At 43.2% G+C, this 17,684-nt stretch overlaps 1 protein-coding gene across 1 annotated transcript in view; it reads right to left on the minus strand.

The window, feature by feature from the left end:
• Nucleotides 1-17,684, minus strand: part of LOC115083221 (receptor-type tyrosine-protein phosphatase N2-like) — a 322,268-nt gene that overhangs the window by 256,660 nt on the left and 47,924 nt on the right. Inside the window, exon 4 of the mRNA XM_029587030.1 lies at nt 3,872-4,066. Within this exon, the coding sequence (XP_029442890.1) occupies nt 3,872-4,066 (195 nt within the window). The remainder of the gene's footprint in view (nt 1-3,871; nt 4,067-17,684) is intronic.

Genomic DNA, 17,684 nt, shown 5'->3' on the forward strand with positions numbered 1-17,684 from the left:
GTTGGAAATTTCATACCTGGCTAGCCACTCACAAAAGACCTCAAACAGTGCGCTGAAACAAATGAACGCAGCACGGATAATACAGCAAACAATGAGACAGTCACCGGAGCCTCATAAGTGATCTTAAAAACTAGACTGTAAAGAGACTGATACAACATACTGCAGCTTTTATACACTAACTGGCATTAAAACCACATGGGAACGGGAGTTGCTTGAGGGTTTCAGTGTTAGCATCACATTGGGCCATAATGTCCGACATACAAACTAGTTTTATGCAGAACATAGCTGCATTGCCATGGCTGGTGAAAGGGCCAATTAATGCGGGGAAACCAAGCACACACAGAAAACGATTGGGCCTTTAAGCCCCCAACCGTCCATTCACTACCCCTGACCTTGCCCAGAATGATGACCGGGTCATTTGCCTCTATCTCCCCAAATCCCCTAACCCTCTCACTACCCCCTCCCCCACCACCACCATCCAAAGTCGTGAATCATGGCCTGTGTCAACTCCCTTCCTTACCTCCCCTTAAAGTCACTCTTTAGTGCCCTTTCCAAAATCATGGCTTAGTGTTAGCCTCCCCACCCCAAAATCTTTGTGATCCAGCCAGGCTCCCGGGAATCTTTGTTGACAGGAAAGAGCTGAATTTCCTCCTGCTGATCATGGCACCAAATTCAAAACAGTGCTGTGGCTCCAACATGAATACTGAAAAGGCCCATTAATATAAATTTGGATGTTAATTAGCTTATTTGCATATTCATTATGTTACCATGCAGTAACTCTAACTTGCATGCAAATAACGTATGTTTACAAAAGATTCAGATAATGACCACGTTAACACAAGTTAAGATTACCATCTGTATTTAATGCATGTTTTACACCCTTAAGTAGAAAAGCCATTATGTTATGCATTCATACGGAGCTTTTATAACAGATAGCTAGAGGTATTCTCATATCCTTTATGTTGTAGGTAGCATTAAGAAAGAGGTGTGTGATGCCTGCATGGGGTTTTGATGAGGGTCAGTACAACACTGCCCACCTCCACTTTTGCTTAAATTCAAAATAATGGGAGTTACTATGTGAGGTGAGCTTTCAAAAAGCATTAAACATGAATATATTAAGAAAAAATAATCAGAATTTAAAAGAAGAAACCTCTGATGTCTGTTTTAGATTAGCTCCATTTTATTTGGTGAGCTGTGATAGGAAAGAGTCATGCTGAAAGCCCTTGGAAGCCACTGGTTGCAGATAGGTATGTTTATAGCCTCTGAATCTTTCATTACTTCTTTGTTTATGCAATTTTAAAAATCAGTGCATAAACACTTTACTGTTCAAATAACGGTTTACATGAGGAGTGTGACAAAGGCATTTGAATGGACAAAACAGTTTTTTACCCATGGAAATGGTCTCTCTGATTATTGCCCACCCTGTATGCAGGGAAACGTACAAGCATTTTTTAAACACAGTGTATACTTTCATCTGCCTACTGCAGAGAGGTTCCCAGGGGCGGGGAAGGGTGGAAAATGAAAGAAAGCACATAATTTGGATTATACAAAACTACATGCAATGTTTTGTTCCAAAAAGATTACCTGCAGAGAAATCAGGGACAAATCTCTGACTAATTTTTCATTAGGAAATAATCAAATTATCAGCATAGTTTTGCTTCAACTATTGGTGCAAAGCCCACAGATAAAAATCTGTGAAGTTTCACCAATGCAAGCACTTTTGAATACTACCCCCTTAATTATTATGACTTCCTTCATGGAGGAAGATGATTAGTCTTCTTTTTAGGAGTAAAAATAGTAGTCTAATTCCACAAACTAAACATTTTTCAGAATTGTCTATAGGAAAAATGCTTATCATATTTGGCCCTAACTTACAGGGTCATTTAACATTTTGTGTTAGGGCCTTAACGCTAGTGTTAAGACCCTAACGCACATGATAACGCCATAATGCGCATGGTAAATAGCGCAATGGGCATTAGGATGTAAATGTGACATTTGCTATGCAAGTGGGAGGAGTTTGGGCGGAGTTAATGATAATGAGCATCTCCCAATGTTAAATGCGATAGAGTAACGCACAGCAACACGGGTTTTAATGTCAGAAATGTGTACACCTTTTTTCTGTGCATTGTTCCTGTGATACCAACCGAAAAGGATTTATCACAAATAGCAGTTCAGGAGAGGGAAGAGAGAGAGAGAGAGAAAGAGAGAGAGCAGTCACAAATATGAAAATCAACTCCTTTTCTACTTTTCATCCCTCCAAATGACAGAAAATCTTCACTGATGTTATTTTTGATGTTCGTAACTTTGTGTATGTAAAACTGCTCCCCAAAACCAACCCCCTCCCAAAACCTCACCCCAAGTTAATAGTGCCCCCTCTTACAGTGGGATAAATAATAGAGTGACATTCATTCATTCTCTCTTTCTCATACACAAGAATAAAGCAATAACTTAATTAGATGAAGTGAGATGGTGTCCAAGCCAGTAATATACAAACCCCTAATTAATATGCATGAGATATACTGTATTTATATATTCTCTGTCATTAAGCAGAAAATAAAGCTTTAAAAAGAGGCCAGCTGATGAGAATAAAGACCTAATCAGGCCACAAATTTTCACATAAAGGGGCCTATGCACTAAATATTGTGATCAAATTTGTTTTGCATGCACTAAAACTTCTATGTGAACACTAAAATGCCACTTAGGTGATGAACTAAATTTTTTATATGTGCCTGCAAAAACATTCTCCTCATAGCATATATGTTATGTCTGCATGCATGTCCAGAGTGAAAGGGTTAGTTAGTTTGGGGGGGGGGGGGGGGGATTTCATCACTCCCCCCACCATATACAAAGGGGCATCCAAGGTCTGATATCCCACATACACCCAATTCTTCTTTCCCCCCACAGGGAACTTGACATCCTCAATGACCCTCACCTTAAACCCGACTGAAGGACCTGACTGAATCCACCCACCCACAACCCTTTCCCCACACAGAAGTCAATGACCCCGCTATATATGCATGGGGGAAAGTAGCACAAGAGATCAGTCAGGAGCGTTTTGAAAGTCTGCAGGAGTGGGAGGCTAAGACAGCCACACTCTCTCCTGCCCTCATCAGAAGGAATAGCTGTCAGAAGGAAGGGAGGAAATCTGTGAGGACATGGAGGCTTCTTGATCTTGGTTCCAAATTCACGTTTAATCCGGGCCTTCACCTTCTCTGTGGTGGGAGGAGAATCAAAGGTGGATGGTTGAGGCCATTCAGCCAGGACCTTCAGTTTCTATGTGGGGGAGATAAAGGTGCAGGTGCAACAGGGCCACGGAGCCCCTTGATCTTGTGAATGGGGCGCTGAGGAGGGTGATTGGGGCACTGTGGCCCCTTTATTCTTGTGCCGAGGGATGGGGGAGATCAAGGCTCAAAAGGTCCCCAAATGTTAGCGTATCAACTTTACAGGAAACACTAACATTTAAAAACATGGTCCAAGGTAGGTGTTACATTTTAGGACTTTATAAATAAATTAAATAGTGCATGGAGGAGAGAACACCATGCTACTTAGCTTGTGCCCATCCATTAAATCCTAACTTGTACATGACCCTCCTTTATTTTCATGTGGGTATGTTCTAATTTTAGGAATGTCATTAGCAAGCACATTAGGACTGCAGTGCATATCAGGCTATTCCACATGCATGCTAAGCTTTGGTGCATAGGCCCCAGTGTGCTACACTCTAGTACCTGGGTTGGATTACTAACAATTAATGTTGTTTTCTTTACTGTAATATATGAGGGACATTTTTCAAGTCCTTTTTACTGCAGGCTCATAGCTAATGATTCTGTTGCAATTGCATAAAATAAAAATGATACAACAAACTTGGCCTTACCAGTATCATGTGACCGGTGGAGATGTCCATGTTAGACTGGACCGGTTCTTCACACCAGGACGAGGTGCTGCTCCGAGCAGTGGGGCTGGGCATGGGCCCATCGCTGAACTGCGAGGAGACGCTGTTAATACGAGAAGCGTGCAGGGGCTCTGGGCGATCAGATGACTTGACAGCCATGCGCTGACGGCACAGCTCCTAGCAGAAAGAAAGACAGGGGGCAAGAATAATATGGGATTACTGGAGCCACTAGGGAATACTGTCTGTCAGTGCACGCTAAGATGCACTCGTGTTCTCAGCCCACATCCAGGACCGTAGAGCTTTAGCTGCTACGCTATTATTCCAGGGATTCAAGAGCCCATATCATCCAGCTGAACTCACCCCAGCTGGCATGCATCCATCTTAGATAATAATCAGTAATATTACTTTGATCATAGTTTGTTTGGTTTGGTTTTTTTTATATCTATCGTCGATTTTTCAGATGCTGTGCAAGTAAAACACAGCTTTTTGGTTTTGGAAATGCACTGATCAATAGATAAAGTCTAATATTCCCTGGGCACAATGAACACTGCAGCAGATTGCATTCTCTGGAATGATGTTCTTCGTAGTTGTTACATTTTTTAAAAAAAATACTTTACAAAACAAAGAAATAGCACAGTGAAAGGAGACATAGACCCTGCTAATAAATCAGAAAATCTGAGGATACTGAAAAAAAAACCAGCCTGCTCGTAAAAAAAAAAAAAAAAGGTCTGTAACATTCATTGTAATGGAAAATGTTCCACCAATTCAGGAATAAATATTTGTAATGGTAAAATTCAGCAGCAAAACGCTGTAAATTCAAAGCCCAAACACTCAGAAGGGCTGCTGTTTTTAAGGGCACTGACTTCTCTTTTTCCTAGATAGCATGATCATTTATCTGAAAAGCACCATATTAAATTGATGAGGTGTTTCTATGATTAACTGATTCCCTCTGTAACTGGTTACTGGGCATGGAGCTCCAGAAAGTAAAGCTCTCCTTCACCCATCAGACCTACACATAACCAATGAGTGGATGTCAAAAACACTCATCATCCTTTAAGCATAAAACTAGGATCACGACCTGGCATGAAGGGGGTATTGGGTTCTCGAACTTTCCTTTTATTTGCATTGTCATTTTTCTTTGTATCGCACCCACGCCCACAGGAAACACTGGGCGGACTAGGCGGCCACGTAGTGTCACAGTTTTATAGGCAGCAACAGCAGCGGCAGTACTGGACCAGGGCTGGCATCGACTGGGGCCCCAGCATTGCCACTGCGAGAGACGCTTAACAACGGGCTCCCTGCCACTTCCTCTACCTCCCTTACTCTGTTGGCTCTCTCCCGCGGTCGTGGCTTTCAGCACCGCCATGACCCAAGCTTCACACCTGGGTTTGCAGCAGTGCCGAAACTGCTGGCTGTGCTCACAGGACCTCACTTGTGGCGGTGGCTGCTGGCAAAGAATGCCCTCTGCCGCTTTCTCAGCACACCCGGGACAGTGTGGGGGGAGGAGAGGAAGGGGACTGCTCCTGGGGGTGGCGAGGGAAAGAGGAAGAGAGGAAGAGGACTGCTCCTGGGGGTGGTGAGGGAAAGAGGAAGAGAGGAAGAGGACTGCTCCTGGGGGTGGCGAGGGAGAGAGGAAGGGGACTGCTCCTGGGGGTGGTGAGGAAAAGAGGAAGAGAGGAAGAGGACTGCTCCTGGGGGTGGGGAGGGAGAGAGGAAGAGGAATGCGCCTGGGGCTTGGTGGGGGCAGGGAAGGGATGAGGTGAAGAAATAAAAAAAGGAATACTGCTGGTGCTGGGGCAGGGGTAACGCATGGCTGAAATTTTGCCTAGGGCATCTAATACCCTTACACCAACCCTGATAACACCCATGGCTTTCAGTTTGTAGTCACTGATCCTCTCTTTGATATATTCTATGTTGTAATGAAATAGAATAGAATAGGACTTGGGGGGGGGGGGGGGGGAGGGTAATTTTCCAAATAGAGACAGGAGTGGATTTATCAATAGGCAGATTAGGAAAGTGCCTAAGAGTAGCTGACATGCTTTGTTGGTCACTTGTTTTACTCCTTCAGCTGCAGTGCTGCACAACCTTGTGGACATTGGGGGTGGCAGCTGCCTGTTCACATGCCTAAGGGTAGCCAGGGAGGTAAATCTGCTGCTAACCAGAGGACCTCTGATTTGCAGCAAGAATTAGCCCACGTCCCAGAGCTGGCCCTTCCATTAGGTAGATGTAGGCAATTGCTTAGAGTGCAGTAATTTTGTGGCAGTACTAGGGGCTTTGCTCTTCATGAGCACATATGGCATATGAGCACATATGGCTACTATGATGACTCTTTTGGATACTGCCCCTCAATCCCCATGCAGGGAACAGGAGGGGAGGGAGTGAGGCTGCAGTGGACTTGAGTTCTGGACATGAGCTCAGTTTTTACTTGTATATTTCTATTCTTCCAAAAAAAACTTATGAAACAGTCAGCTAGCCACTGCTATTACTGGCATCAGTAGCATGGGATCTACTTAAGGGTTTTGGTACTTGCCAGGTACTTGTGGCCTGGATTGGCCACTGTTGGAAACAGGATGCTGGGCTTGATGGACCCCTTGGTCTGACCCAGTATGGCATATTCTTAGATTTCAATGACAACCTTAGATCTTGAACTGTGAGGTCTCTCAAGGCTCTGTAGTTTCACCAATACTCTTCAACACATAACTCAAACCACTGGCTCGGCTGATTTGAACATTTGATATAAAGGCCTATGTAACCCCACCTCCAGAAGCAGGCTGCACTCTGGTGTGGCCATGAAAGAATTGAGCATGGCTCTTCGAGGCTGTAATCCTGGCTAGCTGGAGCACTGTCTCTTTCTCCCCAAGGCACGAGTTCTTTATTAGGTGGGAGGAAAGGCCTTCCTTACAGGGACCTAGGGTATCTCCACTATCCAGGGTGTAGAATAATAAAAACCCCCAAGGGGCCAAGGTACCCCCTTAGTATGGCAGGGATACCCCTCCAACCCTCGACCTGAGGTGGGCAAACAGTCTTGGCACAGAGAGTTCAAAATCTCCCTCTCTCCCCAGGGGCAAAGATTCCAGACGGGCGCCCTCGAGGATGTCAAAAAAAATGTCTAAAGTTTGATTAGTTCTCTGGTTCTTTTCCTTGTCCTCCAGATACCAGATGGGAGGGATTCTCTTAGGATCAGCAGCTCTTGGTGTTCCTCTCAGGTAGGACGAGGCAGCCAAACTCTTCTGCCTGGTCACAAAACCAAAGACTCTTCCCATATAACTGAAATTAACAGCAGAAGCTCCTGGTGCCGGGTCACCACCTTCCTCTGTCCTCACTGAGATGCAGAAGGGCAGATCTTCCCTAGCCTGGGTCTCCCAGGGTAGGGCACCCCATTTCCCTCTCCCCAAGAGGTGTCCAGGGGTCCCACCAAGCTTCCTACAAAACAGAATATTCCAAACCTGGAACACAACCCAGAGGGATATCCCCACCAACCAGAGTGTGGACTGGGACGAATACTCTCCCGACCCTGACCAGGCTGTGTGAGCCTGGTTCCTCTGATTGGGCCTGAAAAAAGCCCAATAGAAAAACAAACTCCTACAACCTCCTAACCGGAAGCAAACCAAAAGGGACTGCCCACAGACTCTACGTAGAGAGCTGCTTAAAAAACCTTGTAGGGGGATGGCCATTCCAGCACCCTCAAAAGGAAGGACTGCATTTGAATGGTATCCTCCTCCTTAAGTAACCTATATTGCACTATCAAGAATAAGGACTCACCCAGGGCTTACTGGTATTGTGACAGTAGGGTCCGTTACACCTACGTCTGTATGGATGATGTTCAACTCATACTACCAATGGACCTGGACCTAGTCACAGCTATAATTAAGCTAAGCACATGCTCTGCAGCTGTTCAAGAATGGACACAAAACAACGTCTGAATCCCAACAAAATGCAGATACTATAGATAAAGAGCATCCACAATCAAGTCCCTGACCTGAAAATCCCATTCGGAACCCATGAACTCCCACTAAAAACTCATGTAAAAAGCCTCAGAGTCCTACTGGACTTGTAACTCACCATTCTGCCATAAATCCAAGCTAGAGTAAAGAGCTGCCACTTTCAATTACCTTACTTATGAAAACTGATCTGCTCATCGAGAAGTCAGACCTGCTCACAGTGGTTCATGCCATAGAAACCACACAGCTGGATTACTGTAATGCATTGTACAGGGTATAACAGATAAGGCCCCTCCATAAACTCCAGAAAATACAAAACACTACTGCGCAAGCTGCACGACTGGTAGAAGGATGCAAACCGCATGACCATTTGACATCTGTGCTACACAAGCTACACTGGCTGCCAATAACATACAGAACAGAATTAGAAACTCTGACACTCTAAGAGGAGATTGACCTATCCACCTGAATGAAAGGTTTTCCTTATGCATGCCTTCTAGACTTCTAAGATCTACAAACTGAGTTTCCATATCAACCCCACTGACAAAAGAAATCAGAAGAACAGATAAATGAAATTGACCCTTCATAGAAGCAGCATCTGCTCGAAGAGCTCCGACAAATACATGACTACTCTTACTTCAGGAAGCAAATAAAAGCCTGGCTTTTCTATAAAGCGTTTAATGCTAAACCAGAAACCCAAAGCTGTTAATTGATTATGGGGAAAATCTATGGCATTTCACCTAACTGCCTTACACATGCTGCTACAATAAAGAGTTTAGGTATAGAACTAATTATTCGTAGAGTTAAAGCTGCTAAAGCTTATCCATGACTGTGTTGAGAATGAGGCCTTGAGGCACAGCTTGATTTTTGTTAAATTATATTGTGATATTGCTGATACTTCAAAGCTACAAATGACCTGTTTGTAAGTTAAATTTCTAAAATGCTATAACCCACTTTGAGTGAATCTCATATTCAAAATGGTGAGAAATAAATCCAAGTAATAAATCCAAATAAATAAAATGTATATTTTGTGGTCACCAGGGCTGAATTTAAGATTGTAGCACCCACTGGTATTTCTCTATCCCCAGAGAAGGGCATCTTTTACTAAACATGTTTCCCATAGACACAGAACGGGAGAAAAGCTTTAGTAAACCAGGCCCTAAATTTGTACCTGAGGAATGAAGGGTGAAGTGACTTACCCAAGGTCACAAGGAATAGGATCTGAATCCTGGCTTCCATGGTTTGCAACCTGCTGCTCTAACTACTAGGCTGCTGCTCTAACTACTAGGCTACTCCTCCACATAAGAAATACTAAGAACACAAGAAATGCCATGCTGGGTCAGACCAAGGCCCATCAGCCCAGCATCTTGCCTCTGGGTCATTGGTATTCATAGGTACCTTAATCCCCATTCTAAAAAGAGGAGACTGGCTATGCTCCCGGCAGGAAGGGAGATCAGAGAGCAGGGTAGGAAAGAGGTGAAGGGGGAGGAGGGGGTCCCCTGGAGTGTGGAGACTGCCCTAAAGCAAGCTGCCAACAGGCTTCTCTTTAGCTTAGGTATTCGGTACCTTCAAAATTTGGTTGTCCAGGCAGTTGCCTATATTGCCTATGTTTAATCTAGGTCACTTTATTCTGTATTTGATGAGGGATTTTCCAAGTGTTGTGTGTGACCAACATGAGGTATTCTACTAACATGTAGTTTCTGAGAATCCCAGCATTTTTAGAAGTAGAGTATAATAAGTCCTTGCCTCAAACAGCTTACAATTTATGTACCTGAAACAGGAGATAAAGCGATTTGCTTAAGATTATAAGGAGTGTCAGTGGGGGACAATTGGTTTTCAGCCAATTGTTCTAACCATTGAGGCCTGCTGTAATATTTGCAGTGTTGCCTCTTCATATGTAGGGTTACTACTGTTTGAATTCTAGGAGTTAATGCTGTTTTGATAGGGCAGGTTTGCTATATAGGTTCTGAGTGGCTTTTTTTTTTTTTCTTTGCAGGGTTTTATATTACTGTATAACATGCCTGGTAATGAAAGGAATTTGTGTCACTGTTACTGAGGTGACGCATGACTTTGAAATTTTTTGGATGGTGACTAGTAAAGGGAGCCATCCTGGTTCGGCCCATCTAACCAGATCAGTCAATTATTTCAGAGACTACCTTTAGCCAATGCAGTTTGGATTTCTTTTAATTTATACATTTTAGGTATTTTGTTGATTTCTTTTGTAGTCTAAACATCATAGATAATACATTCAAACATTATGACATGATTTCTGAAACATAATATATATGGCCCAATATTCAAAGATATTCAATTATCTAAGGTATCCGGATATAACTTAGCCAGCTAACCTAGAAGGTACATTCAGCAGTATGGCTATGCTGCTGAATATAACTGGATAGGTTCAGGGCCTGTGTAAGGGTATTAGGCACCCTAGGCAAACCTTACAGCCTGGCGCCCCCTCTCCCCACACACCTGTCTGCATTTATAACAGATTTTACATGAAAAATGACATTCTGAGGTAAAAATAATATACATCATATTGTAATTGTTACATGCACTGTTGTGATGCCAACAAGAAAACTTTGCAACTTGGAATTCATCTGGCATCACACCAATTGTAACATGTTTCGTGTCGGCATGGTCCTCTCGTATCAACACAGTACTATCTGCCAACACTCAAAAATAGTCACAACCCTACCTATGAAAAGGAATACCACAAATATTACACCAGAATCTGAAATATCATTACACCTCCTATCAGGAAAACAGAACAGGCCAAGCTACTACAGATCCCTACAGAGAAACCACATGCTAACAGAATGCTTCATCTCAGTCTTTGCATGCAGAACACAAACCCTCACCAAATACAGAATAAAGCCACATAAAGTATAAATAGAAATGTGCAGACAAAAACTGAATTGTAAAACGCAACATGCCAGACTCTCTATTCAGTGCAACAATGGAAAAACAAACATTTCACCATTCCTCATGAAACAAACAATAAAATCAAGATTTATAAATCATAATAGTAAAATCATACTAATAAAATAATTTCAAAACAGCTGATGAATAGAATAGCCAATAAAGACTCATGCAAATTTTTAAAGCTTTCCCAAACACCAATAAAATATTTCAAAACAGCAAACACAAACACCACCCTATAATTAAAAATAAGGATAAAAAACCTCCCACCCTCATACCATGGAACTTTTTATTTTCAGTTGAGCTTGCCAGGGATTCATGGGAGGAGGTGGTGGCTGCAATACAAAGACTTTCTCCTCTCTCTCACATACACACGCTCCAACATAAGCATATTCGCTTACTCAAAACATATTCATTCACACACTCACTCTCTCCCCCACATGCTTTCACATACAATTACACTTGCTCTCTCTCCCCCCTACATGCGCGCGCACACACACACACACACACACACATTCTTCCCCCCATGATTTCTCAAACCCAAAGCTCTCTCTCCCCCACACACTCACTCTTCCTCACATGGTCTCTCCCCATATGCTCTCATATACACATGTTCTCTTTTGTTTTACTCTCCATCCTAGGTGTAGGCAGCAGCAGCAGCAGCTTTCTTCTTGGACTTCCACAGCATCAGGAGGCCTCCACTGACTTCCTCATTCAGCAGATATGCTGCCTCTCTCCAGCCGCGCGGCCCGGCCGATCGCTGCCTCTCTCCTGCTTCATGGCGCGGGTGATACTGCAATTGACCCCGCTCAGTCTTTTCTTCCAGCCACTCCTTCTAGCTACAATGATTGGGCATTCTTCTTCCTGCCCACCCTGGTCCACGACACATTTCCTCTTCCAGTTCTCAAGGGCTGGAAGAAGGAGGTCCTGCAGCTGCCACCAGTGTCGGGAATTGGGACAAAGTTTTTTTTCACAATTCTGAGCAGGTCCGATGGAAGCAGTAGGTGGCTGCTGGGTGGCCCCCAAACCTGTGGCCTAGTTTGCCTAGGGCTTCCACCGGCCCTGGTTAAGTTCTAGTTTGCTGGATAACATATATCCAGATAACCTTAGACCTGCTATTGAGGAGGTCTAACTTAATCAGTTAAATTAACCAGAAAAGGCCAAATAAAGGCACTTATCTGATTATCTTGATCCGCCCACTGCCCACCTCCAAGATATCCACCTATCTACTTAGCCAGATAAATAATTATCCGGCTAAGTGGCAGCCGCTGAACAAAGCTGGATATTCAGCGGCTGCTACTTTTATCCTGCTAAGTAGTATCTATATCTACTGTATATATATATATATATATATATATATATATATATATATATATAACAGTTTAATATTTAAAAAGTATGGAGATAATTTTCAGAACTGTATGATTTGGTTAAAGTCCACAGGTAACTATGGTTATTGCACTAATTCTCAAAGCATACTTTCCCTTTGAATCATGCATAGTTTTAGCGGCTTTAGGGTGGACAGTTTTCAAATGCCCCTTTACCAGAGTACATCAGTATTTTGCCACATAAATAACTTTTGAAAATTGTCCTCCTTTTGTCCAGTTATCTGTTTTTACAGGTTTGTTCTGGGAGAGGGTAGTAGTGGAGTCATCATGATTGTTGAGTTTAATTATCAAAATCTTGGACAGAAGAGTGACTTGTAAGTTAATGAGGGGTGGAGGGGTCAAGGCTGAAGGTTTGCCTAATACCCTTCGACAGATCTTGCCAGGTCCACTAGTGATCAATCTCCAGGTATGAAAAAAAAGTTGTGTGGTACCGGAATTTAAATCCAAGTTCTCCCAGTATGGAGAGTATGAAGGGAATGAAGGTGTGAAAAAAGGAATTGTGGCTTGCCTGGAACTATGAACCCACAGGGCCGATGTAATAAGGCGCGCTCACATCGAGCGCCCGTTTTCCTAACCCGCGCACAGCCATGTCCCCTGGGCGCCCGATGCAATATTTAAATGAGCTGCTGCGGTAAAAAGGACACACCAGGGAAGACTTGTGCATCCGTAGCGCTCAAGTGCATCGGGCACCCACAATTGCAATGGGAGCTCAATACAAGCTTCCGTTTCATCCCCACTTCAGGTCGATTTCGCTCAGTGTACATTCACAATAGCACAGGGAGAAATTAGCCTGGAGCGTGTATATTGTGCATCCAGAATTTTTTTTATTTTTTTTTTTTACATCAAGCCATTATATTGTATCTTTATTCTTAAACACAGCAAGCAGTAGACTTAAGTATCGCAGTGATACTAAGTAGGAGGAACCACAGAGTACAGTATTTTTAAAATTTCTCCTGAGCCCTTGACCTGCAGATTGACTTGCCACCTCCGGGGCTGGAGTTAAATTTGCACATTAAAAAGTGTGCATTGGGGAGCCCAGCAATTTTCTGCATTGGGGGATAATAGCATCATCCTCATGGAATTTACATATGATGAGCACTATAGGCTAATGTTTGTTTGGGTGTGCGTTTTGGACTTGCTAATCTCCTTAAGAACATAAGAAATTGCCATGCTGGGTCAGACCAAGGGTCCATCAAACCCAGCATCCTGTTTCCAACAGAGGCCAAACTAGGTCACAAGAACCTGGCAAGTACACAAACACCAAGAAGATCCCATGCTACTGATGTAATTAATAGCAGTGGCTATTCCCTAAGTAAACTTGATTAATAGCACTTAATGGACTTCTCCTCCAAGAACTTATCCAAACCTTTTTTGAACCCAGCTACACTTACTGCACTAACCACGTCCTCTAGCAACAAATTCCAGAGCTTAATTGTGCATTGAGTGAAAAAGAATTTTCTCCGATTAGTCTTCAATGTGCCATATGCAAACTTCATGGAGTGCCCCTTTGTCCTTCTATTATCTGAAAGTGTAAATAACTGATTCACATCTACTCATTCAAGAGCTCTCATGATCTTAAAGTCCTCTATCATTCGATGGGGGGAGAAAGGCTGATGTGCACGGAGCAGGAGAGAGACCTTGGGGTGATGGTGTCTAATGATCTGAAGTCAGCGAAACAATGTGACAAGGCGATAGTTAAAGCCAGAAGAATGCTGGGCTGCATAGAGAGAGGAATATCGAGTAAGAAAAGGGAAGTGATTATCCCCTTGTACAGGTCCTTGGTGAGACCTCACCTGGAGTATTGTGTTCAGTTCTGGAGACCGTATCTCCGAAGAGACAGAGAAAAGATGGAGGCAGTCCAGAGAAGGGCGACCAAAAAGGTGGAAGGTCTTCAAATGACTTATGAGGAGAGATTGAAGAATCTAAATATGTACACCCTGGAGGAAAGGAGGAGCAGAGGTGATATGATACAGACTTTCAGATACTTGAAAGGTTTTAATGATCCAAAGACGACAAACCTTTTCCGTAGGAAAAAAATCAGCAGAACCAGGGGTCACGATTTGAAGCTCCAGGGAGAAGATTCAGAACCAATGTCAGGAAGTATTTCTTCACGGAGAGGGTGGTGGATGCCTGGAATGCCCTTCCGGAGGAAGTGGTGAAGACCAGAACTGTGAAGGACTTCAAAGGGGCGTGGGATAAACACTGTGGATCCATAAAATCAAAAGGCCGTCAATAAAGAGTGGGTGGCTCGCCAGAATGACGGCTACTGCCTGGAGATATAATACCCTTATTCAATAAACATACACATGGTTACTGTGACTCCAACATCGCTCTAAGCTACAAAAGCAAGAGGAAATGTGGAAAAACGGATTCGCACTCACAAAGCGGGGAGTAGCTGGCTTGTTACGGCGGTTACTACCCCAAACCAAATAAGCCTAATACTTCACTTTCAATGCATATCCAGCATAGCTCTCTGCTTCAACGGCAGGGGAGAAAAAAAAACTGATACTTCACGCATATCCAGCATAGCTCTCTGCTTCAACGGCAGGGGAGAAGAAAAACTGATACTTCACGCATATCAAGCATAGCTCTCTGCTTCAAACGGCAGGGGAGAAGAAAAACTGATACTTCACGCATATCCAGCATAGCTCTCTGCTTCAAAGGCAGGGGAGAAGAAAAACTGATACTTCACGCATATCCAGCATAGCTCCCTGCTTCAACAGCAGGGGAGAAGAAAAACTGATACTTCACACATATCCAGCATAGCTCTCTGCTTCAACGGCAGGGGAGAAGAAAAAAGGATTCGCACTCACAAAGCGGGGAGTAGCTGGCTTGTTACCGCGGATACTACCCCAAACCAAATAAGCCTGATACTTCACTTTCAATGCATTTCCAGCATAGCTCTCTGCTTTAACGGCAGGGGAGAAGAAAAACTGATACTTCACGCATATCCAGCATAGCTCTCGGCTTCAACGGCAGGGGAGAAGAAAAACTGATACTTCACGCATATCCAGCATAGCTCCCTGCTTCAACGGCAGGGGAGAAGAAAAACAACCAACCAATAAGGGCTGAATAACATAGTCTGGGTAAAACAAATAAGCATGGGTGTAGCTTGCTTATTGCGGCGGTTACTTCCCCTACTACCCCTAACTAATCAAGCTTGATATTTCACTTGGATGCAGCTCCATCACTGCTCTCTACATTAATGGTGGGGGTGGAAGGGAAATAGAACCATGAGCTAAGAGAAACAGATAAGTATGAGAAAAAATGTGTGAAGCTTGCTGGGCAGACTGGATGGGCCGTTTTGTCTTCTTCTGCCGTCATTTCTATGTTTCTATATCATATCCCCCCCCCCCCCCCTTCTCCAAGCTAAACAGCCCTAACCTTTTCAGCCTTTCCTCATAGGGGAGCTGTTCCATCCCCTTTATCATTTTGGTTGCCCTTCTCTGTACCTTCTCCATCGCAACTATATCTTTTTTTGAGATGTGACGACCAGAATTGCACACAATATTCAAGCTGCGGTCTCACCATGGAGCGATACAGAGTCATGACATTTTCCGTTTTATTCACCATTCCCTTCCTAATAATTCCTAACATTCTGTTTGCTTTTTGACTGCTGCAGCTCACTGAGCCGACGATTATCGCAATTGGGTGCTAGTCTAGCACATCCAAAACCTGTGTGCTAGGCTGGATGCACTTATTTCATTGGCCCCAGTGTGTTAAAGCTCCATTTGTTATATTAGTGAAAGAAAAGTGTTTGTCTGACATTTGTGCAAATGAACCTGGTTTATATACTTAGGATGTTTACTGTTACATCTTAAGTGCATTTTACTTTATCATCTGCATCATAAGCCAGGTTTTCCCCAAGAACACACAACGTATCTTCCTGGACATATAGGTACAACCAGGATGGATAGGGAGTTACTTATGTAATAATTAGCTAATTCCCCCTTCCTTCATGTGTACTACTGCCAATTAACCACTTCCTTATATTCCAGAGAAAGACACTGCCAGCATCGTACCAAGCCAAGAAGCTCTCAGAGGACTGTCATACACATGCTCTAGCTCTTTCTGTGGATTTTGCCCTGCACTGCTAAACCTTATCAAGAGCTTTCTTCTAATAAACTGAAGTCATATCTATTGGAACTGCTCTGATGATTTTGATTTCCAACTATCCCTTGCAATCAAATGACAAAAGGAAAAAGACTTGAAGAAAAAACAGTTCATAGTAATAACATTTTTTTTGTCATTATATAGCTGTGGATTGAATAGGACAAGGATATTTCTTACCATATACTAACATTTTACAAACATGAGCTGTATTGAACTGCATCTCTCGAGGAATGCTGATTATCTCCACACTCAGAGATAACTTTTTAAAGCTGGGAATGGAAAATGTATAAAATATACTTGCAGAGGAGAAAATCTTCGGAGGGATAGCGTGTTAGTCTGGCATAGCAAAATGACAAGAGGTGGGTGGTACCTTATAGATTAACCAATTTATTGAGGCTTGAGCTTTCGAGGACTCTGTCCTCATGTCATTTTTTATTTCCAGAGGAATTTGTCAAGATTACATTTATAGTACGGTTGTACGTGAGAGAAATATTAGGTATGATTCATTTATTTGTTTCATATGCTACTATAATTTGTTTTGTTCATTTCAGGCAAAAAAAAACCCCAAAACAAATTGTTTATTTGTGCCATTTGTTAATTTATTTCCCATTAAAGTTGATGGAGGAAGCAATGCAGCCTATTTTAGACTCCAAAATTGGGCTTTTCCATTGAATTCTATCTAATGAAACTTGTGGATAGACCCAGACGGAGTACATCTGATTCTTTTTGCACACATGCCAAATCTGATACAGAGGGAAAACAGGAAAGGCTCTGGGCTGCTGTTCACCACAATCTGCCTCTGGAGTAAATAGCAGCAGGAGATTAGAAGACTACACTGTAGAGGGTGAGTTAGAGAGACGTTCTCACTCTGCTCTGTTCATTGCTTCTCTCCCCTTTACCCTACCCCAGTGAGCAGACATAATTGCAGTGTCTCTGACTATTTCTCTCTCACACAGTGAGAGCAGAAGTAAAGAATAAAGCCTTGTGTCCAAATTCTCTCTCTTTCTCCTTCTTTTGAAAATCTCTTTTTGAAAAGTTTGTCTTTGGTTTGGACAGAGCTTCAGAAACACATACTCTTTCTCTGTGAGATCCAGCATCAGGAGTCAGGCAGCTAGGCATGCAGAGTGGCAACAGGACCCCCTAAGATTTAGCATCGGGCATATGGCAGCAAGGCACAGTGGCAGCAGCACAACCAAGATTTAGGATCAGGGGTATGGCAGCAAAGCAGACTGGCAGGAAACCCCCCAAAGTGTAACTGCAGGGGTATGACAGCAAAACAGAATGGCAGCAGCTTCCCCAAGGTGTAGGGTCAGTGGTATGGCATCAAAGCAGAATGGCATTAAGACCCAAGGTGTACCATCAGGGGTATGGCAGCAAGCACAAACAGGAGTTCTCCTAGGAACTATGAGAGGACCTAGAATAGGCCAGGAA

The sequence above is a fragment of the Rhinatrema bivittatum genome, chromosome 2 (genome assembly GCF_901001135.1).
Source record: "Rhinatrema bivittatum chromosome 2, aRhiBiv1.1, whole genome shotgun sequence".
NCBI lineage: Eukaryota > Metazoa > Chordata > Amphibia > Gymnophiona > Rhinatrematidae > Rhinatrema > Rhinatrema bivittatum.